This window comes from Motacilla alba, chromosome 2 (genome assembly GCF_015832195.1).
Source record: "Motacilla alba alba isolate MOTALB_02 chromosome 2, Motacilla_alba_V1.0_pri, whole genome shotgun sequence".
NCBI classification, from domain to species: domain Eukaryota; kingdom Metazoa; phylum Chordata; class Aves; order Passeriformes; family Motacillidae; genus Motacilla; species Motacilla alba.
The window spans coordinates 147,570,946-147,594,902 of NC_052017.1; the positions used below are offsets into that span (position 1 = coordinate 147,570,946).

The 23,957-nt window shown below is 42.9% G+C and overlaps 1 protein-coding gene and 1 long non-coding RNA gene across 3 annotated transcripts in view; one reads left to right on the top strand and one right to left on the bottom strand.

The window, feature by feature from the left end:
• AGO2 (argonaute RISC catalytic component 2) overlaps positions 1–23,814 on the bottom strand; it is a 56,076-nt gene extending 32,262 nt beyond the window's left edge. For both annotated transcript variants that reach the window (XM_038127313.1, XM_038127312.1), the window contains exons 1-3: positions 23,631–23,814; positions 6,395–6,590; positions 2,497–2,617 (exon numbers count right to left, since the gene is read on the bottom strand). In XM_038127313.1, the coding sequence (XP_037983241.1) occupies positions 2,497–2,617; positions 6,395–6,590; positions 23,631–23,661 (348 nt within the window). In that variant the 5' untranslated portion in view covers positions 23,662–23,814. The remainder of the gene's footprint in view (positions 1–2,496; positions 2,618–6,394; positions 6,591–23,630) is intronic.
• Positions 6,784–18,390, top strand: LOC119697119. The gene is made up of 2 exons (XR_005255777.1): positions 6,784–10,852; positions 12,211–18,390. It is a non-coding gene; the product is annotated as an uncharacterized LOC119697119 (long non-coding RNA).
• Positions 23,815–23,957: the final 143 nt, after the last annotated feature.

Below are 23,957 nucleotides of genomic sequence, written 5' to 3' on the forward strand. Positions count from 1 at the left end.
AATGAAAGAGTGAAAATAAGGTACACTAAGGGAGGAATGAAAACAGATTTGATAACCATGAAAGCCAAGCAGAAAAGCATACAGAAGAAAATGTTATAAAAGAAGCAGAGCTGTCAGCAAGTACAAAAAAACTAAGCCCAGAACAACCACTACAACAAGAGATGAGGACAGAGTGCATTAATTAACTTAAAAGAGTAACAGGAGGGGAAAAAACCTTGGCAATTGGTGTCAGCCCTCTGTTTAGCATCAGTTTTTCTACTACCAGTGCATACTGCAAGTCAATTAAGATCTTCCACATAGATTAATCATTGTATGTTCATTTATCTTTTCAATATGATCCTAAATGTAATCAGATGTGCAGTAAACTTGCTATATTTGCTATGTACAGAGCAGTCAAAAAAACAAAAGCCCCACCAAAGAAAGCTAATCTAATTATGCTGGAGGAAAGTCCTAATACCTACAAGCTTTATAGTGGTTTAAATCATGCTTAAACCAATTTAGCACTATGTAAAAATTTCCTTCATTAAGCTAAATTTCCCCACATCTCATTTAAAACAGCTTGAGATTTATCTCTGTTAGCTCTTTCCTCCAGGGTAACGGTGGAGCAGAACAATATATAACAATATATTCCCTATAACCATGGGAAACAGGGGAAAAATAGGAGTTTATTGAAAGTGAGCCTAGATGTGAGCCACAGATGAAACCACCTGAAACTACCTTGTGCTAAACTCCACTGCAAACACTCTCCCCAGTGAGCACCCACTCCAAACGATGACTGCTCTGGCAAGATTGGGAATGGATGAGATGATTTCTTGGGTGAGATGTTCTGCCTGTGCCTGCTGACCACACAGGACTCTACTCCTGATGCTGTGGATGTTAAAGCCCACACACACTGAAATACACATGGTAAAACTGAAATCTAGGGACAGTGTGGCAGCAGGAAATGCTCCTGGTGCCCGACTCCTTTGTGTCAGTGCAAACCAACAGTGTAACCTACAGCTGGGAAAAGGCTGATTTGGAAGATTTTGTTAACTCTGTCCCATCCAAAATGGTTATCAGAGCAAGGAGGGCCAACTTGTATCTCATGAAGTCTCATTAGAGATGAGGATTAATCTGAGCTCTGTTTATCATGTATAAATAAACCATTTCTCATTTACCTTTACTTATTAAATGCAGAACTTCATACTTGTCATAAGGTAACCTGTTATTCATCCATCATTTGTAAAATATTATAAGGCTACTCTGCATATATCCAGAGTTGTTCAAACTCTTAAGAGACTCTCATCAAGTATCCTTCCACCTTTGCAAATACTTTGCAGTCTTGTGTGTCAAACCTGCAGGAACTGAAATATTTTATGTGAAATCAAGGGGAAAAAACCACTAAGACTTTTAGTGATTCCTTATGGTTTTCCCAGACATTGCTTTATCAGTTAATGAAAAGTGATTAACACTGGAGTAGAGTCTGACCTTTACTGCATGGCATTCACTTAAACAGATTGGGAGGAAATAAAAATTACACATATGAGATTAAGGGCTTGATTCAGGCAGAACTATTAACTACAAGCACTGCACAGGCACCCAATATGAGACAGCAAACAACAGCCTGAACTGTTCTATAGCTGCTGAATTTCAGAGGGCCTGAGAGGTTCCCAGTTTCCACATTTCTCTGTATTTCTCTCCCTCCTTGTGTTTTATTTTTAACTCCCAGGAGATGAAAGAGGCCTCCCTGTAACTGTGCACCCCCAGCAGAAGGGGACTACAGCAGTACCAGCAAGAATGACTGTGCCCTCCCTCAGGGACTCACCTGAATGAAAAAAGGCACAGAAAATTCAATCTGGGGTTAGATCACAGATGCATAGGCTCAATTATTTACTAGGGCTTGTGTGTTTGCATGTTCAGAGTCCCTTCCACTCCAGCAGACAATGGGCACAGGAGCAGCCACAACCAGAGCCCAAAGAAGTCACTGCCACACCAGGAGCTGGCAAACACAACCCCAGTCCTCTCCAGCTGCCCCAGGGCAAAGACTGCAGGTCTTAACCTGTGCAGTGTAAATTAATTTGGCTCTCAGTCATCAAGGATTAGGGAGGAGAGGTTCCAATACAGGCAACAGAGAGATGGAGGAGCTTCTTTCAGCTACTGATAGTGAGAATAAGCTTAGAGTGGGCCTTGATGAGATTAGTGAGGTGACACAACAGCTTCTTGCTGCCCAGAGCAGTATTTTCCCTCCTCTCCCCCACACTCAACTGTGCTCTCCCTTTTTCCCTAGTGCCACTCTGGAAACTGTCTTCTGTCTGGGGATGAAGGGATATAGAACATGGAGTGACCACTGGGATAGCAGCAAGTTCACACTTGTGTCCTGGCAAAGCACACCCTGAGCAAAGTGGCAACAACAGACAAATCTATTGCAGAAACAGAAAAGCAGTTTCTATTAGTAATTTAAAATATTCTGAAAACACCACATTAAAATCTCTAGAATTTTTTCTATTTAAAACTTACTTTATCTCTCCCAATGGGAAGTGGCATAGCTGTATAAAGGTTTTTTCTTCCATCAAACACTGGTTTGCGATCCCCAAAAATCTGGGTTTTAAAGTGCTGAACCATATGCTCCACTATTTCTCTGAAAATGCAAAAAGATTAAGTTAATCCAACTTTTTACTTTGAATGTTAAGAGGCAGACAAGTACGATATTTACCAACAGAAGCATTAGGTAAATGAAAGGGCTGTCCACTCCTGTCTATTAAAGGCAAGATTTGTCCGACTGATCTGAACTGAAAGCAACCTTTTCACAGACTAAACTGTTCTCTTAAAACTGCTATTTTTAGGGTTTTTTTCAGATTTAAACTTTCCTTCCTCTTTTGTGTGACCTACTGGAAGTGGTGAAGTGAAAGCTCATGCTCTCTCAAGCTCAAAACAAGAAGTGCCTGGTAGATGTGGGGCTTCAGCTCCTCTGCCCTACAGCCCTTTCTGCAGAGGACCCTGGACCAAAAGCTCATCAGAAGCTCAGAAGCTTTGAAAAATCATCATCCCAGCTTAGAGCCCCAATGTCAGGACAGCAGTTTATGCCAACAATGACAGCAAAATGTTTTGCAGCTCCCTGGGAAAAATAATTTTGAAATGCATTTTTTTTCATACACACAACAAAACTGGAATCCATCCAACAAAACTGGGTATGTGCACTCAGTGGAGCTGTGAATATTAACAGTATGCCTTCATTTAAAAGTAGCTGGAATTAGGTTCCATTTTTGTATGAATGGGGAAACCACTCACACAGCTCCTGTCAAACCACAGTGTTTACACACTGGTAATCCAAAGCAGCTCAGCAGTCAGTGAGAGCTCAGCTGGAATAATATCACTTTTTGATGCCAAAGGTCTTTTGGTTCCAATGTCCCAGAGAGACATCCTTCAGTCTACCTGTACTTCCCAAAATCCATCAGCAGGCTGCAATCTTAACACACAATCAGGGACAAAAGGGCATTAAGAGGTTAAAGTGGCACAGAAAGGAAACCACTGCTCCTCCAGCACTGCTGACAACACCAGCTCACAGATGCTGCAGGTGACTGTTCATGCACCCTGACCTGGCAAGGTAATTAGCCCCCTCAGGTAGGTATTACAGTGCTGCAAAATCTGAGACAAAACTAAACTCACTCAAGGAAAAAATTGAGACTGTTTTAATTGGCCATTTCTTTGCTGTGTCCCAAGGTTTATTTTAAAATAAGATGTGGCCACTGAAAGAATCTCTGACTTCCTGCAAAGCATGAATCAAACCTGAGCCAGTAATATCTGCCTCAGGTCTGCAGGGTCTGGCTGAATAAGTACATAACTGGGAGTGTGGGAGGAAGGAGGTATTTTGAACCTTGAGTTTAAGATTGAGCATGGAAACCCCACTCTCTTCCTGAGCAAGTTCTTCCATTTGTAAACTGCTTTATATAAAAAATGAACATTTCCACTTGATTTATGTTTTCAAGCTTCAAACCACATCCACAATTAGCAATGGTGCTTCTCAGCTGTGGGCGGAGATATTTTTAAGAAAAGTAAGTTATTTTCTCCATGCAGAGTTAAAAGAAGAGTTATTTACCACTTCATTAACTTCAGCCCTTTGGGACGACTGTACTACCAAACTCATGCAAGCTCACCAAGAACCCTGGGCTGGCAACTGCAGGCAGAGTTCACCTTGCACAAATCTTCAAAAATTAAATTGAGAGCACCCAGAGCGCAGAACTAAACTCACATTGCCCACTCTGCCTGTCCAGCTACCCAAACAGATGTGGCCTTTCTGCCACATGTACACAATTGTAGCCAGACTGTATTGATTCAGGAGCATGTTGTCCCTGCTGTGTTTTCCAGCCCTGCTCCAGCTCATGGCTCAGTGTGGAACTTGCATCTACAGTGGATATGGATACACCCTGCAGTGGGGTCCGCAGGGTCACAGCACAACTGCAGTAAAACTAAAGAACTCTTTGCTCTACACACATGAAGGAGTAGAGCAAAAAATAAAACCTCCCTCTCTCCTTTCTAGAGGCTATATCATATAAAGCAATGATAAAAACTACTTACTATATACGTGTGAATTATATAACCAAAATACTAGAAACCTGTAAGCCAGCTGTAAAAAAAATCATTCAGAATTGGATTACATGTGCATCCTGCATAATCCTACACACACACATATGTATATATATTTGCACACACAGAAATACAGATATAGACATAGGTCACAGCTCACGAAAACCCAGGTGCAGTTGAGTACAGGTACATCTACAGAATAGAGCAGTAAGCACTCAAAAGAAATAGACACACTTCAGTACGTGAATCCAAACTGTATCCTTACCACACTGCCCTGAGAAACATCCACCACACCACTGCTGAAAGCATCTGTGGCATCTCTGCTTACTGCAAAAGGCATTTCATCTGTGCAGACCTGAACCTGCTGTTGTCACTACAGAAGAGGAGTGACTGACCTGACCAAGCAGAGCAGGTCATTAGCAGGCACTGGAGGAAGAACTTGCTACTGAACAGAATCTGCCTTTCCAGTGAGAAAAACTGCTTTAGGTTTTGTGGCAAGTACCCCCACACTGTCAGGGAGGTGCTCACACAGAAAACACACATGAGCTGCGCAGCACTTGGCCCTCAGAGGAGCTGCACAGGCAATGTGGATCAGCCAGCAGCAGCTGGCACAGCTGGAGCAGTGGCAGGGACAGCAGTTCAGGAAAGCAAAGTTATCACAGCTCCCCTTACCAAAAAAGTGACTGCTCCAATTGCTTTGCAGTGCTCCCATGCAGGAAAAGCATCTCAGTGAAATCAGCAGTTGCCCTTGGGCAAGAAGAGAGTTCAGCTCCAAGCACTTAACAATAGTGTTTGCTTTTAAAATTAACCTCAGCTCTTGACTAGCTGAAAAATTAAACTAATAATAGATCACCACAGGAAGTAAAAAAAAAAAAAAAAACAGGGCAGCAAAGCACAGTGATGCTATGCTGCTTTGTGAAAACACTATCATTACCAACTCCTCTGTGTAACAATGGAGAATGCCCTCAGGTTTATTAACTCACATTAGGAAAACCCTGGCTTTCAGGTGGCTTTTTTGACTCCACGCTGTTTATTCTCATGACAGCTGGCTCCACCCATGTCACCTTTTTTAACAAAGAAAGGCTTTGCTCTTAAGTATATAAACAGGCCATTCCAATCCTCTACAGACAAGGTGTAGTTATGATGATGACACTTGTGGTTTCCAGTCGGTGCCAAGTCTCATTCTCAAGTTTCACTTCTGGCAACGCCGCTTCTTTTTCAAGTCAATGAAGTTGCACACTCCAACAGGGCACAGATGCCAAAAGCAAGACCTGGCTGCTTGTTTCCCTGGACAGCTGATCCATGTTTTCACCTTGCTATCTGTTTCAGGAGCATACTTTTCCCTTATATAGAATCTACTGATGGAGGATAATTTCTTACCTGCTTCAGGAACTCCATAATCCTCTCCCACAAACAAATGGGTTTCACCTCCTCTTGTCAGCAGGGAGAGGTGGGAAAACAAGCTGGTACTACCAGCTTCCTGCTAAAGGACTTCAACCAATTACACCCCAATATTTAACCAGGTAATAAGAAATCATTTTTATCAAGTTGGCTTATACTGACCCAGCTTCAATAGACCTAACACAGCTTATCCATCTGCCACCAGTGGTTTCAATCAGCAGCATCTTAAGATTCTGACAAAATCAATCCAAGTCACAATTTGGAAGGGAAAAAAAAAAAGGATAGGCATATCCTATTAACTGAAGGGATCAGTACAATCACTGATTAAAGCCAGACATCTTTCCAGATATCAGTGAGAGCACCTGGCTCCAGCTTTTTAAAGAAAAACAAGACTGCAAATAAACTGAGCAAAGGCAAAGCGCAGTGTTACCTGTTAACTCTTCTAGGACATTTTTCTGGCTTTATATCCAATTCATAATGGTAGATATCTATTTTAGGAATGTCCATTTCAAAGAAGTTGGCCTGCAGTTTGATTGTTCTCCCAGAAGTGCCAAAATCTGGTCGAGGAGGAGGTTTAAAGGCATATCCCTGTATTGGTGGTGGCAATGGGGGAGGAGGTGTGAGCACTGCAAAAGAGAGAAAACACAACTTAGCCATCAGCTGTCTCAAATTGACATTTCAGCAAATTTACAGGCTATTGGACCAGTGAAGCCCAGCACATTTTAAACCATGACTCTTTTTAAACAACCTAAAACTGAAAAAAAAAAAAAAAAAGGCCAAACCCTGCTTTCAGGCGACCATGAATCCTGTTTCCTCTTTCTTTCTCATGCTGGTTCACAATTGGTTTTATTTCCTAGCCCCAATTACAAAAAATCTTAAAATCAGTTGCATTTTCCTATACAAGTCAGCTGGGCCACAGACCAAGCAGGAAAGCAAGAACCAAGCTCTTACTTGCAGGGAAGAATCTTCATTTTAAAACAGATCTACCCACATTCATTTGAGCAAACACATATATAATGGAGTTTCCACCACTTCCCTCCGTGCTGCAGCTCTCTGCAAAATCCTGTATTAGAACTAAACTATATCCTACTGCTTCCTTCACACAGAAAACAGCTCAAATACTCCACTGCTGCTCTGCTCAATTCTTGAGGTCAAACATCTGCTGTTGCTCAGACAGCAAGAAGCAGAAGCACAATGGCTGCTTGCTGTTGTTTCAATCCAGGAAAGTCCATTCAAAATCCACAGAGAAGTGTGTAAGGTACCAACTTGAGTACTCAAAACTTCTGCAGCCTCAGTGCTCAGATGTTCTGTGCTCTGGAGCAGCAACAACTTGCAGCAAAATCTTCACACGTGAAACAACCCAGGAGGTTTCTCGTTGCTTATGTAAGAATCCAGGTGTGGTTTCTTAAGATTATCAAATTCAGTTCCCTGCTAGCACCAGAAACAATTCACATCCCTTTATTAACAAATCTGTCACCACTTTTTCACCCTGGCTTTCTCTAATGCTCAGAAAACATCCTTCCATTATTATTTCTTTTTTGGCAGGTTACAGTCAGTGGCCTTCATATTGACTGTACTTCTAGACTTAAACCAAATACCCATTTAATACTAAATCCTAGGCTGTACTCCTTCTGTTACTCCCTGCTCATAAATCAGGCTTCATCATTCTCATCCTTCCAGTCATTTTTCCTGGGGAAGACTAAGTGATAACCACACTGGTACTTCCACCTCTCAGCTGGAAAAGGCAGATTAGTGAGCCCTAAACTGCTTTTGCCTGCTGTACCACTGCCTTGCAAAGGCCATCCAGTGACCACTCAGGGCACGTGCACCCATTTCAGTTGCTTATGATCATCTCCCAATTCCCTATGAACTCCCAGCTATATTGTCTTGAATAAATCTACTTTTCTAATCCATATCTATTAACCTGCTGCTTTCTGATCGATGCTCAGATTCTCCTTTTCCTGACAATGCCTCCTATACCTCTTGAATAAATTGCACTTACGTATCCCTAACATTTATGCAATGTGTGCTAATGAACATTTCATAATAAACATTTCATTTCAATGCTAATGAAATAATAAGACCATTCCCAACATTAGTAGCATCAATTCCTCACTTTACCCCTCAACACTTCCCATGGCCAGTTTCCCACTCATGAGTATCTCCCTATTTTTACCACCCTCCTAACAGTCAGCACCAATTTCCCCATGCACCACATACTTAATCAGATTTGACACTGGGAAAATGATAGAGGGGTTTGTTATTATTTTTTGAAAATTTTGTTTCTGATCTTGTCTCCTAAACATATTCTATGGCATCCACCCTTTTAATTCAGCCTACTGAAACCCAATTTCCTTATTTTCGCTCCCTTTTATAAACATTGCCTTCAAAGACTGTGGTTCTCCTACACTAACACAATCAACACATTAAAGTCACTTCTTAATGAAGATCTGCATTTCCATAACCTAAAACTTCATGTTTCAGTAGTTCTGTTTTGCCTCCAATGGCAATACAGCAAATTTTATTGAGTATTATTCATCCACATTGCTCTTGCAGTGTCCACAGCTGCCCTGAGAAATGGAGCAAATATCACCTTAGCTCTTATCTGTAAGCCAGCCTTGCCAGGAGCAGCCCATCTGCCTCTGCATCTGACCTTACCCACCTCCATTCCTCAAGGCAGGACAAAACACAGCTCACTGATTCTGCTCAACCTTTGGCTTTTTATTTTTTCTCATTTCCCACACATCCTGACTTCTAAGACATCAATTTTAATCTTTTCCCAACACTTCCAGGCCCTCTGGTGACATCACGTTTTTCTGATGGTGATTAACTCGCCCAGGTGGCCCTGCAGTCACCATATCCCCTGTTTGGTGTGACAAATTCCCACTGGCTGTGTCATTCAGGGGAAGGAATCTTCTGCTGTGGACAGGACACCTAACAGAGTTATTGATAGCATTGCCACTACAGCTGGGAAGGAGCAGAAAAAATACTCCCACAAGTATTTGTACTTGCAATACACCAAAGGTTTCTGTGATCCACCTCCAAATCTGATCAAGAGGATGTGCACAAAGCAGCCACCTCTACTCCTCCAGAATCCTGTTTGCCATCACTTCCACCCCCTTCCCCCAAATTTTAAAATGATCTGTCTCCCACATGCGTTTTCAGTCACTCTGCTGCTGAATCCTTTAGAGATCACCACTGCACACGTTTTTATTTTCATCTTTCTGTAACAGAACATTCCCATTTGAAAATTATGTCCTAGTCATCAACTTTATTCTGTGATTTTTGTGTATTTCCGTGATTCCCATAATACCACCCATTATAAAATATTTTTAATTTTTGTCCAGGCTCTTGTATGCTAACATTTCCGTTTCTTGTTATCCACACTCAGCATTCCACATTGCCTTACCACTATTACCTGGCCAACTGTTATCAGTATACTGATTTCCCTCCTCTTTCACAATGATTTTTATACCTTCTAACTACTTCTGTATCTACTGCCACATCCTAACTCCACTGCCCTTCCTTTTCTGGGCCATATTTCACACATCATGACTAATTTTCAAAATGAGAAAAAAATATTCAACTTAAAAATTGGAAGTACAAAGAGAAGGATGATGGAAGGGGACACACATCCCCACAAGCTATTTATGTTGCCAAATGAAGAAATTCTGTAATTAAGGAATACATCCTCCCTCTGTTTTAAAATGGGATTGTTTAATGCTTCACAGGGGCATAACAAAGCCAGATCTGTAAGTGTGCAGGGATCAACATGGACACACGTTGCCCAACAACCCCACTGCATTCCTCCACTGGAGCTTTAGTGACAAACAGTGAATAAAAGTGAGGGTTCAGCCCCATTTTTGAGACTAGGATGAAATGCTGGGAGAAGCACAGATTCCCGGGGAAAGATGTAAAGGCAGTTTTATAACCTGCATGACTCACAGAGATAAAAAAGCACCAAGCTGCCCAGAAAGCAGGACCCACTGCCACCCTCTATTTTCATCCTAAACAGTTTTTTCAATTATTTGGGTTTTACAATCCAATTAAAGGGAAAGAAAAAAAAATAAAGGGGGGGAAGCTATTTCTGGCTCAACTCCCAAGGCAAAACTTATTTAGGGCAGGGTGTTGCTTCAAGGAGATAAGTACTGTTTATTAAACAGCAGCAGTGACCCGATAAGCGCTCAACCTACATTTCTGCTGCCTGAAACAGACAAGTATGTGTCAACTACAGTACCAGGGATGGGAACTGAGCTCCAGGGGACAAACACTAAATATTGCAAGCACCGAGCTGCATTCACTTTTTGGACTACTGCCTCAAATTAAGAAAGCAAAAATCAAACTATCTGGTGGGGAACTTATTGCAGCAGGTAGCTATGAAGGGTAGAATCACAAAATACTGGATTTGGTGTTGACAGAACAGAGAAATAAGGCTTGATCTTCTATCAAAGCATGATAGAAGCCTTCAGCCTTGATCAGGAGGCACAATTGCTGCATTCAAAGTGATTCAGCTGCCCCATCTCCCTGTTCAAACACTCCTGCAGAATTCCCATCCCTCACTCACTTTTAAATGTGACAGAAGCTGTAACAATACAGGAATATTCTCCTTAGTGCCAAGGCTCCTACTAGGAAGCTTTTGCAGCTGGATGAGGTGTGCTACAGAGGACAGCATTGGACATCTGAGCTGGAAGTGATGCCCTGCCCAGGGAAACCTGCCAAAATTCATGCAGAGACACTTTCATGAACACAGATGCTGCTTCTGGAGACAGTTTCCAAAGCACTGGAAAATAAATCTACATGCACCCCTGGATTTCAGTTTTAAAGTGCTGTCAAGGAAAGAAGGGACTAGAAAAAAGATGAAAGACTAATAAACTGGAGCATCCATGGGGTAAGTATTGGAAGCTCCTCACTCATTTGCCAGATGATAAAATGAATAAGGAGGGCATTTCAGCCTTGATATGATGATTGAGACCATCAAGAGCCCCATTTTCAAGGTGTGAATTAAGGTGAGCTGGGTGTGGAATAATGAGGTCCCCACATACTGTCTTTAGGCTTACTTTTATCAGGAAAGAAACCAGACTTTCTATTACAATTCATCCCATTTACATAAACAAAATGTTCATAGCTATCAATCTTAAAAGCAGCAATTTCCACCAAAAGAAAAATCTGGAAAAGACAGCTATCAGAAAAAGAACAGTCTTGTGGCAGTTTTGTGAAATAAAATTAGCAATAAAGCAAAATTACTCTGTCAAAAGATGGGGGGGGGGGGGGGGGAAAGGTGGCAGTAGAGGAAACCTGGATAGTGACAGAAATGCTGTGTTAGTAAAAATCATTTTTGCAAATTGAAAACTATTGTGTGCACAGTGCTGGCTGCTCTTACTCCTGCACATCACTGAGGATCAAAATCAGAGATAAAAGTGACTCAGGGTGTGAGCAGGCCAAGACACTCCTAGTCTATAAAAGGTGTGAATGAGCCACACACTTCGACAAGCTTCCACTCTAAAATCCACACAATTATGAAATTATGGTTTTCCAGATGCTCCATTAACCACTTCCCAGACTTGGAGCATTCATTTCTTTTGTCCTTCACCATTTTTTAAAGCTTAACTGCTGGCCTGCTCAGCATGCTGGAAGTGCTGCCAGTCAGCATGAAACTTGCACACTGGAGATTTTTTAGCAAAGAATTATGCAATTTTAATGTGCAGTCAGAGGCCTAACGAGTTACTAAATAAGAAGGGGCCAAACAAGTTGCATGGAAGGGCTTGTCGACACAGGAAATCATCTGAGCATAATTACTCCAGTGCAATTATATCAATAAGTTTCCTTGTGTGGCAAGTCCTAACTCATATTTAATAACCAGGTGATGTTTTCACAACTCTCAGTAGGTTTTAGCATTGGGCTCATGCAATCTACATTTGCCAAGGGGAAGGCTCTCTAAAACCATTTTTCTAAAATCTCCAAATGAAACTAAGGTGAAGGAAGCCTTATTTGAAAGCATCACTTTGGGTTAAGGTTTCCAATATCAGATAATGGAGCTGCTCCTCCAGATCATCATTAAAGGTGTTTTAGGTACAAAAAACTGCCTCCAGGTCAGTCTCTGATGCCATCACACAGACACAGAGAGGATGCATCGCTCCTTGGGCAAAAAAAGGGATTTAATAACTTGTCCTCAACTACTGAGCAGCTATTTTGCCTCCAGAACTGCAAGAAAAAAAATAACATGACAAATGTGTTCATCATGACCAGGTTAAAAAGAACCAAGACTGGCAAAGGAACACCCTCCAGCAGCTGCTGCAGGGGAGCAGAGGATCCTGAACACAGAGCAACACAGGTGGGAAGAGACCAGGGTGACTTGTCAAGTTTTGAATATCTTAAAGAACAGAGTTTCCACAACACCTCTTACAATCTGTTCCACCCCCACGGTAAAATAAATTCGCCTTCTACTCAACTGGTGCTTCCTGTGCTCCAGCTTCTGCCCTGTTCTGGTGCACCTGCCACCACACGGGCTCCATCTGCTCCAAAGGTTCCCCTCAGCCCATTGGAGAAGCTGAAGATCACCAAGATCACCCCTTCTCCTCCTCTTCCTAAGGCTGAACACACCTGATTCCCTTCACCTCTCCTGGTGTGCCACATGCTCCTTCCCCCAGTGCCCTGTCACAGGGCTCGCAAAAGGGTCATGTCCCCTCCTGGAAGTGCTCTTTGAAGTGGCAGAAAGGGAGACTTGGAAAGGGGACACCTCACACCAGGGGAAACAGGATTTCCACAAATAGTTATTCAAGTACCAGTAACAGAAGGAATTCAGAAAGAATGTGGAAAACACCCAGTACAGCTCCTTGACAGGATCTGCACAGAGTTTTCTTCATGTATTCTAGTCACACATATATAGTTAGAGGAAGTAAAAAAAAATACAGGGAGTTCAGCCTTTTCTTTTTAGGACCCAACTAAAGAAAAACTTGGGGCTCTTCAAGTTTTCTGACTGTCTGGGTTTCATAAAGAAGTTTAACTCCTGGCTTTCTGTTAAGAACCGTTAGGGAACGATAGGAGAGAGGCTGGCAGTGTTTTCTGTGAGATAAGGGAAACTCAAAGCTGCAGCTTATAGTCCCTTGATATTTTGGGGGCAGAGGAATCTACATGGGACCCATAAGTCTGTCTGCTGCTCATTAAGGATGTTTTAGAGCCTGGAAACCAGAAGCTCTTCAGTAAAGCTATAACAGTCTTGATTAGATAATGCACAACAAAAAATGTTACAGATGTATCTAATAATCTCCAAGAACTCCACAAGCCTCAAGGAGAGCAGGGGAGATGATGTAATCAGATTTTCAGTTGTCATTTTTGTCAAGACCCCACTCAAAAGGTTCTTCTGGTCTCTCAGTGAGCAGCTACCACACTTTCTAAGCACAGCACATTGCATGTGCCAAAGTGGGCTACAAGCAAAAGAGCTGGCTTAATATTGATTAGCAAAAATGAAGGAGCTATCCTCACATTTGGTCATATTTTAAGGCCCTTTCATGACTACTGAGATGTTGGATGCTACTCTGACAGATTGCTTCCAGTTTCTTAGAGCTGTGGTATGAAACTAAATACCTTAACAAAGAGTGAAAGTATTGGACAAACAGCACTGTCTTCATAACTGTAATCTCATTATGTTCAGTAGAATACTCCAGACATCATTTCATTGAAGAATGGGCACTTCCTGTGGAAGAATTCACACAAGATTAACTTTCAAGTCAACCCTTTTACCTACTGAAAAATGTCCCTGCCCATGGCAGGCAGGTTGGACAGGATGATCTTTAGAGGTCCAGCCCAACCCATTCTATGATGATTTTGTCTGGAATAAAGCACCAGTTACAGATCTGCAGCTCCCTTGGCTACCCTGATGCCTTTTTGACCTCTGTAGGATACAGACACGACCTTTTACAGTGCCAGAAGTGATGTGATCACTGAGAGCAGAATCACTCCCAGACACCAAAGGTGTGAGCTGCAGTCACAGATCAAAGGGAAAAGCGAGACATCAATCCAGCCTGCTTTTAAGTCAGGACCCCATTTCAAAGAGGAATATGTAAGAACAAAAGAACTGAAGAGGAAGAGATCAAGGCTCCAGCAGAAAGCAGAATGGTTCTTTCCAGCCCACAAGCTGCTTCTGGACAATGTCAACTAGCAAAAGGCATCAAGCGTTAGTATTCTGCTTTCCTCCCACATTCTCCTTGCAGCCTTGACCTTCAAAGTCAGCCTCCAAAGTTTTGAATACCAACAAGCTGCTTCTCACCACCTACAAGTGGGGTGAGCAGTGGCAGAGCACCAGAGCACCCAAAGTGCAGAACTTCCATCCTCACTGCTCACAAACCAGGTGCCTTACCCGATCCCTGCGCGTGGAATTTGACCAAGTCCCACCACAACCCTTCTTAAGGGCCACAGAGAAATGCTTTTAATTACGTGCTGCAGCTTGAATTAAGTCATCCAAACACAGAGCCTCAGCCAAACAATGGAGGGATGCTTACAGCTTACCCACAAGTCAGCAGCCCAGTTTGAAGTTAAATGTGAATTCAAAGTACAAAACAACTCCATCTTCAGACAAATTTCTACTCAATGAAGGGGGAAATGGAGAACATTCTTAGTGCTATTTATCACATCTGACCATCATGATTCATTCCCTTTTCCATGCCTTAGAAAATGATGCTGAACTAACTCCAGATGTCTTTCCTAACAATTTACAATAATACAGAATGTAATGGTATTTTCTGCATTCATAAAAAGCAATGCCTCCATTCAATACAATCCTGTTCTTCTCCATTTCAAAAGACCCAAAGGGAATAGACACATATTTTAAGAGGGAACACAAAAACCCCAACCCACCTACTAGCACCTATTGCTCCCTTCAGGCTGCTTCTCCTTCAAAGAAGGTAAGACCAGAAATTCCATATTCATCATCCCACATCATGCTTCCCTTACCCCTTGTTTGCATTTAGGTTAGGAAAGAAATGTGGCTCCCCCTCCTTCTGTGCTACCTGACACTTGGAACTGCACGGGTGTGTAGGAAACAGCCTAACCCACCCTTCACTGGGTTTACTTGGTTTTGTTTTGAGTCACTACAAGGCTGGTAAAGCATGACTTCATAGATCAGGATTGACCCTTCCAAAAAATTTAACACACAGACTGAGGCTTCCATCACTGCTTGGTGTGAACATGAGACAGACAAGCAATTCCATTCAGTCCCCAGGAGCCACAGTAAATCCAGCTGCTGCCAGGTGCAGAGCTGAGCTCGGTGAGGGGTACACGGCCCCAGCCCCATCATTAGGAACTCCCACACCTGCACACCCCAGCTGCCATCACACAGCACCACGAGAGCTGCACAGCTCACCCTGACACTCCATCACCTCCACACCTCAGGCTTTCCAAGATGATTCTTCTCCTCCTCAGAAACAGTAAGAACCGGTCTCTGCACTACAGCCCACGAGAGGATGCTGGAGAGATCAAATCCCCTGAAGCAGAGGCAGAGTTCTCAGCAGTGCTGCTCCCCCAATACTTTTCCTTCCCCTACCATCACACCCCATCCTCTCCCCCTGCATTTCTAGAGCCATCAGTGCCCACAGGCACACCAGCTCTGCTGAATTCCTGAGTTCTAATGGCTCAGGCTCTATTCCATGGCCACTGGCATGGTTTTCCATGTGCTGTGCCTCACCAGCTGGGAGCTGGTGCCACAGAGGCCCCAGATCCACATTCCCTGTGGGATCTGCATTGTGCACAACTTAATGAAACACAGAAGTGATTTGTCCTCAGCTAACTAAAGAAAGAAGTTAGCATGGTTCTGCTTAGAGTTGTACCTTTGCAAGCACATTTCATACCCACGCAGACTTTGGCTGGCAGTGTTTTTGTGCAAAATTTAAATATAAAAATTAAATTGTCTTCATTCCTTAACAGTTTTTAATATACAAAACTCAACTGTAGAGCTGTAACTCCGAAGTAGTCATGTCTTCCTTGGGGAAAAAAACAATCTTTTCCCATACCCACACTGGATTAATCTACAAACACATGAACACTCTCGTGGTTTAGGTTCAGAATAGAAAAACTCCCAGCTAAGATCCGAGGTTATGCTTTATTTTATCATTTTAGATAGTGAAAGCAGTTGTAGCAGCATCTTCAACATGCACTAGTATCTCCTGTGGTTTCCAGAGATAGGGCTGTGGTTTTCAGCATCACTGCAAAGAGGGTAAAACGAGGGATCCTAATAGTGGAATAACTGAGATATTACAGAATGTAGGCTGGCAGCAGAAGTTCCATATCAGAATCTTTTTTTCCATTACACCTCAGGGCTTTTTCCTCCACCTGGCTCTTGTAAGCAGCTGATGTTGTCATATTACCTGATACAAACTAAAACTCAGCTATGAAAGGTAAAAAAAGTGACATAAAAGTTTGCTACAGAGGCCCCCCTGAAATTTGACATTAAAGGGAATTTGCAAGTCAAACAATTAGGAAAAAACCACCACTACTGTGTTCTTATCACATAACAAGACCCAGACAACAAAGCTTTATTTCCCTGCCCTGGCAGGAAGTTTCCTCCTTCTGAAAGAAGCTCTGACTTTTAAACAACACAAATGCAAATATTCTGAATCCCTATGAGTTATTCCTAAGAATTCCCTCATTAAACACTGAAGCTCTTCCCAAAATGAAATGCACTGGGAATTCACCGAGAAATTGATTCTTCTGCATTGTCATTTCTACATGAACCTGGATTTCTGCTCTATTTCATTTTTTGTTTTGCTTATGGTTTGGAGGGTTGGTGGTTTTTGGGGTTTTCTTTTTAAAGCTGTGTCTCTCAGTAGAGAGAGTTCTGTTTCACAACAGAAACATGTAAGCCAGCACAGCTGAAGTTGACAAGTAGTATTATTTGAGAAACCTTAGGTTTCACTGGCAATAAAATACCACAAACAAGAGAAACCCCCTGCTCTCCCAAAGCCCTGTCCTCCATGAGGATTTCGGATATGATGAAGGAGTATGATGGGGCAAGAGTTTAAAACCAACAGAGAAATTGATTTAAAAAGCCCACAAAAACCAGCAGAAAGGGAGCATTCAGTGCAAACCACAAGCTGTATGAAAGGACAAAGAAAGAAGTTCATTGTCAAAGTCAAGAACACAGCAACATTTAGACAGGAATTCACCCTCTCTATGAAGAGATGCTTGTCCTTTAATAGCAAACACTTGCTAAACAAGTTTCAGAAGGTATATAATGAGGCCTCAGTAATAATTATGTTTTAAAGTTTTATTCATCTACATGACAGGTTTAACTTCAAACAATTTTTTTGATTGATCTAGCTAAGCCAGTGAAACCTCCACTCTTGGGAATTCTCCTAAAATTGGCTTATTTAAAATAAATCTAAATTAGCACATCCACACACACTTCCTACTACTAAATTAAAATTAAAATGTCATTATTTTCTCACATTAATAAGCTCTTGTGTAAATTTCATGACTAAACTAGGAACATAAAAAAAGCATTGCTGAGACAAAAAGTTGCAATTCTCTGACATGAGCAGCTCAAACAGAGCCACCCACGGTGTCCAACGCTGCCAAGGCAGCTCCTCAGTGGCCCCAAAAGAGTTACTTTTTTCCTAGATGATATACAAAATCATAAATATCACTTGATACACTTGATAAGTTTCAGAAGTGTATTTTCAAGCTTCCCAAGATAACACGCTGAGATTAGTTTACTTCTCAAAAAAATGAAAACGTCAGTTTTGCTCTGCATCTCCTCTTGTCACACCCAACACAGGCTGGAAGTGACACAATGAGACAGTAAATTCACGTACTGTTTAAACACAGAGTCTCCAGACTTACACATATTTTACTAAAAGTATTCTCCACCTTCTGATTGTAAACCAGCTTGTACAAGGGAATTCAATCAGGTTGTGCCAGGAGAGCTTTTGGGAAAAAGTGTGGAGCCCAAAACTGCAGATGTAGAGCCCATAACTGGAGTTATTCTGCATCTCTGCATTAAAAGTTAAATATTTTAATGCTTCTCCCAAAGACAGAGACTTGCATGACTCCAGACTTATTAATGCTGGGACCTGGTCCCCAACAACTTCACCGCAGATGGCAATAAGCTCCCATACAAGACAGAACACAACTGAGCAGCAGCACAAAAAATAGAACAGGACAAACAAATTACAACAGGAGAGAACAAATCACTCACCACACCTGTGAGTAAAAAAAATAAATAAATATCTTTCACAACCCAGACAGTAAAAAAAAATTGGTAGCACTGTGGACAGCTCAATGAATACCCAATTCAAAAGAAAAACCTCAAAGCAAGCTTTGGACTGATTTGATTATGCCTGCATCCACAGTGCTTTCCCATCTAAATCAATGGTTTGATTCCACCTTGGCTGGGTCCAGTTTTGTGAAGTCATACAGTAAAAAAAAAAATAAAAAGCCCAAACAAAACTTTCCTTCCTAGAAAGCCTGGACACCAGGTGCCACGTGGCTTCACAGCTGCAGCACAGCTACAAAGAAGGGTATTTAGGAGAAGCAATTTTGCTTAATGTGAAATGTAAAGACAGACTACAGAAACAGATGAAATAATACTCACACAAAAACTTTTTATTTGAAAGCAGCAAATATTGTTCTGAAAAAAGAACAACAAAAGCAAAACAATTAAAACTGAGAGGTTAAAATGAATTGCACTAATCTGTGGTGCTCACTAAACAGACTAAAAGGCACCACTGATTAAAACAGTCCTGAGCAAATAAAAATACAGGCATCACCTCAGTCTCGAGGAGTTAAAAAAACTCCACTTCCTGGACAGTACTAGAAAGTCTCTTCAAAGCACAACTTCTTAGAAATGGCTACCACAGGGACTCACAAATTACAGCTCTGGTGTAAAACATGAGAGACACCACACAAATTCAGTCTACCTGGGGTCCAATTCCCAATTTCTGCAGTATAAAATGTATAAGGAAATTTTTAAGTTCAAATTTCTGTATTACAATATACGTGAGGGGAAAAAAAAAAAAACCCCACCAAAAATCCCTTTGCACTGAATTCAAAGGGCTGTGCTTGCCCAGTCAATAGGATAAGAGACATTTTACATTCTAGTGGGCAGCTTTGTGAGTACATCAGAGAGGAAGCAAGATACTAAAACAAATTAATTGGACAATGCATGGAACAGATCCCTACCCACAGCCACTACAGTCAAAATTATGTAATATTTTCCACCAGCTTTTTTTTTTCTTCTCTAGTTCATAACTTACCAAAAATAAGATACTGGAGGCTGACTTTTCTTCATTTAGAGATTTAGATATAATTTCTGGTAGGTCGAATATTAGAAACTTCATCACCAAAAACAGGATCAAGTATTTTGCACAAATATGAAGTAAGGGAAGCAAAATACCAAAATTCTGACAGCTCTTACAAGTTCTGTGAAGCTGCTGTCAGGACAGGCTTAGCCAACACGAACAGGACTTTCAGCAGACATGTAAAGTTCCTAATTAGTTAAAACTACCTGTGTTTGCAGAGCCAATTTAGCAGAAGTTTACTGTGTTCGTTTGCTGATCCCTGCAATTTCTGGAAGGCCAGAAGTGTTCAGAAGGGCTGCCTTCTGAAATGGAAAAATCTCTCCCTCCTATACAGTTCTAAGGGGTACAAGAACATCAGATGATCATCTAAGGGATTTTTTCTTACTGAATTAAAGCATTTATATCCCTTTTCCACCTTTCTGTGAAAGAGGGGCAGATTGGGGGTGACAGCAGTGAAGGAAGGGCTATAAATTGTGAAAAAAAAGAACTTTCCTGGAAGTCAGGAAGGTTTGGGTGTTCTCTGCACTGCTTCTGTACATTCCAATGCACCACTGAGTACATACGAGCACACAACAATTCTGCAAAAGTGAAAAACTTCAAGATGAAGTGAAAATAAGTGCACAAAATCCCATGCAACTGCAAAGTCAGCAAGAGAATCACTGCTGAAAAAGATGTTTCACTTTTCAATAGCAAATAGCACCATTCAGTTCACCGAGGAAAGGAGAAAGTTTGGTGTCACATCTGACACCACCAATTATCTTCCCATCAAACCACCTCCTCTTTAAGCTACCTGAAGACAACACAGTTATCTGAGGGAACATAATGATATAGAATTTTTCTTTCCTTAGGAAAATATATTGGTCATGACAACAACACATTTGAAAAAGTCATGCTGTGTTTTGTAGGCTGTTAACTTTGTCAAATGCAATTTCAATTTTAGCAAACATGAGGAGAGCTGAGGCTGCATACGAAGCTTTCACTCCCTCCTCTTTTGTGTGGCAGCTTACAAGGAGTTTCAGCATTAATTTATGGCCTAAAATTATGCCAAAGAAACTGGATGACTCTGTGATACCAGCAGCAGAGTGAGACCAGGTCCACATCCACCCCCAAGAGAACAGAAAAAGATTTTTTTTAAGAAGAGAAAGACAGACCCTTAACAGGATGTACAGGGAATGTACAGGATGTACATTTCCACTGCCACTGAAATACAAGCTAAGAGGACACTGGTGGATTAAATTCAAGCAGATGAAGATATTGCCATTTCTACTACCCCAGTTAAGGCATGAGCACACCCTTCCCTGCATCACATTTTAAGACTGAAGACTTCCAAAGAGAATCCACATCTAACATCCAAATTCATCAAGAAAATATATGGAAGGCAAAAACAAGTACCTGCACTGAAAACTAAAAGAGACTTATAAGTCTCAACAGTCTATTCACAATTTTTAAAGGGTAACTTAAAACTAAATTACAAGAAAATAACTTTAGTTCCACTAATTTAATAAAGTTAGTTTTTGTGCTAGGGAAAAAAAGTTGGTATTTCACATGCAAAGCTATTATCAACTTTACACTCTTCTTCAGACCACTGCTGCTTCAACAATAACTAAGGACCCTCAACATCAGGCAAAAGCAAATATCCTTTCAAAGAATAAAAGAGAAATCTGTGGTGCGCAAAGTTTAGAATTAATAAATACATTAAGACCCAGAAGGGCAAGTTCCAGAAGTTTATGAAGCTTTTAATCAACTCTTTTAACTGAATGACAGTACTTTTATTATGACATTTTTCTGTCCTTCTAAAAAAACGTACACCAAAAAGCAGCAGTATCAAGATTTTTCTGCAAAAAAGAATTCCTTCTCAGATTTTCAGACTCGACTTTTCACACTTTCTTGAAGCTAAAAAAAGGGCATGGACACAATGTCACATCAAATTCAACGCCACGTCAAGAACTCAGACAATATTTGAGAAAAAGCAAAAAGGGGATCATTAATGTCCTAATTATGGAAACAGTGATTTCATGACAACCCCTTCGTTCACAAAAACCCTCCTCACTCCTGACACAACAGCACGTTTGAACAAACTTTGCACGTTCAGCGTCAATGTTTTCAAATCAGTCAGATATGGCCTCCTAACTTGCTTGATACTGTTTCCAGAAAAAGAATAAAGACTAAAATAGCAAACCCTGTGGCAAATTGAGCGGATCCTCTGGCAGGAGGCCAGCACCAGGGACACCCTCCGAGCAGAGCCCGGTTTGGACACGAACTGGGAGAGCAAAGCAGCTCCTGAGCATCAGCAGCGTCCAGACAGGGCAGCGGGATCCGGAGAGAGCAGAGATGAATGGAGCCTTTCCTTGGTGTCAAGGATGTGCTGACAGACCTGGAGAGGCTGCAGCTCTCTGCTGTGTTCACAGCAGCTCTGGCTCGGTGAGGGGTTGTAAACCACACTTGTGCTCTCTCCTCCGAGCGGGATTTCACACACAGTGGGTTTGTAGTTTTCAGATTAACATGTGGCAGGGGACTTCACAGTCCCTGCTTCCAGGCTGGCTCACAGAACAGCCAAGCCCGAATAAAAATCTCCAAGATGCCTCGCCTGGTGTGTGGAGCGGAGCAGGAAGCTGCCCGGGCTGCCAGAAGCCACTGAGCTGCTGAGGCTGTCCGTGGATGATTTCACAGGAAGGAAGCAGAGCCTCGCTCACCATGCGAGGAGAACAACTCGCAGCTCGCACCCCGGCACAGGCACGGCCGCTGCCCAGCGCCGCGCAGGGCGAAAGGGCTGAGCCACCCTGATAAACTCGGAAGTAAACAAGACACAGATGAGCTCAGAACAGCAGGAGCCCGAGACACACACCGGCGACAACACACAGCCACCCAGAACTTGGTGAAAGTACAGCAGTGTCAGGAGCACGAGGTTAAGAGGCTGTTGTTCAAGGAAGAGGAAAACATTCCTTCACACCAAACGAGGGTCCCTGATGGCAAACAGCAGCCACCAGCTGGGAGATCATTCCAAGTGAAAGGGAAACTGGTAGGATCGGATAGAGAGTAAATAAAGAGACTCCCACACGTGAAACTACTCTCAGCCCATAAGCTGGTAATATTTTTAATTATCTGTCTCCTTAAGCACAATTTCGAACAAGATCTATCACCAGGAGGTGCACACAGCAACAGCCCGATGTGAGCCACCACAAGCACCTGTAAACTGAAAGCGAACCTGTGCCTGAGCAAGGGAACCCGACACCAAAACCCACCGAAGGATTACACCTCTAGTTCTACAGTTATTGGTGCTGAAATGTGCAAATGATGTTACGCATGAAAGCGAGATCTTGACCATCAGTCTGGGGACACAGAGCTGCAGAGACCTGTCTGCCTGCTGCGCCAGCAAGAGCCCGGTGAGAGAGTAAAAACAGAGGAGCTGTATTTCAAGAGGAAAATAGTCATCCTGATTGTCTTTTCTGATTATTGCCCCTTCAGGAGAACTAAGTCAAAGGAAAAAAAAAAAAAAGAAAAAAAAAAAGCCAGCACCTAACTGTGGATCCCAAGATATGAATGCTCTTACAGAAGTATCTGTAAGAGGAGCACTAAAAGACATCTCAGGTACTCTATTTCTCTACATCAGTCCTTGCTAGATTATCCCTCCAAGGAAAAAAAAATGCAAAACAATTAAGAACAGTAGCACAAAATAGAGTTCCATTTATTTTGAAACTTTTCTAGAGGAAAACTAGGTAGGTGCCAGTCACCCCAACACTGTTGTTTCTACATAAAAATTCTCACCGCAGAAAAAGCCTAACACCAAAAAGGAGAAAACAATGTCTCGTATGAACTGCACAAACTCGCACAGTATTAGCCCGTATTTCCCCAAAGTGATACAAAACCTTCCTAAGAGAGTTGCTAACCCTTCTTTGCACGTCCACCTTTCCTTTGCTCCCAGATTTGCTCCCACACGGAGCGAGCCTGAGGACACCTAACGCTGCCCCTCACCTCTCCCAGCCCTCCCGACATGCGGACGCTTCCCCAGCACAACTACCGCGGCGCGGCCGCCGACGAACACGCGGCCAGCCGGGAATCACAGGATGGAGCCGGGAGAGAGGAAATGGAGACCCCGGTCCGCAGCGGGAGCCGCGCCGGCCTCAGGGCTCGGCAGAGGGAGGGGGGAGCGGGGCAGAGAAGGCGACCCTCCCCTCAGAGGGGCCTCCGGACACGCGGCCCTGCCCGAGGTGGCGGCGGCGCCCTGACCCTCCTTCCTCCCCCGGCCAGCGCGGCCGCCGCTCCAGCCAGGCCCGAGCCGGGGGGGACGAAGCGCTCCCGGGGCTCCCCACGGACACGGACCGGGAAAGCCGCTCCGGGGGGAGCGGAGGAGGGAAACAAACCCGGGCGAAAGCTCACCGGGTCCGGCGGAGGGGGCTCCCGGGTACATGTCTCCGTGTGTGCGGCGGCGGAGGCGGCGGCGGCTCCAGGGGAGGGCACGGGGGAGGGAGCGAGCCCGAGCCCCGGCTACGCTGTCGGGGGAAGGGGAGGAGGAGGAGGAAGGAAAGGGGAGGGGGAAGGAAAAGAAAAGGGGAGAGGAGAAAAAAAAAAAAAAAAAAAAGAAAAGAAAAAGAAAGAGGGAGGAGGAGGAGGGCCGGGAATCCAGGTTACTCGTCGGCACTGAGGAGCGGGGAGGGGAGGAGGAGGAGCCGCGGGGTCACGGGGAAGGGGCGCTCCGCCCTCCGG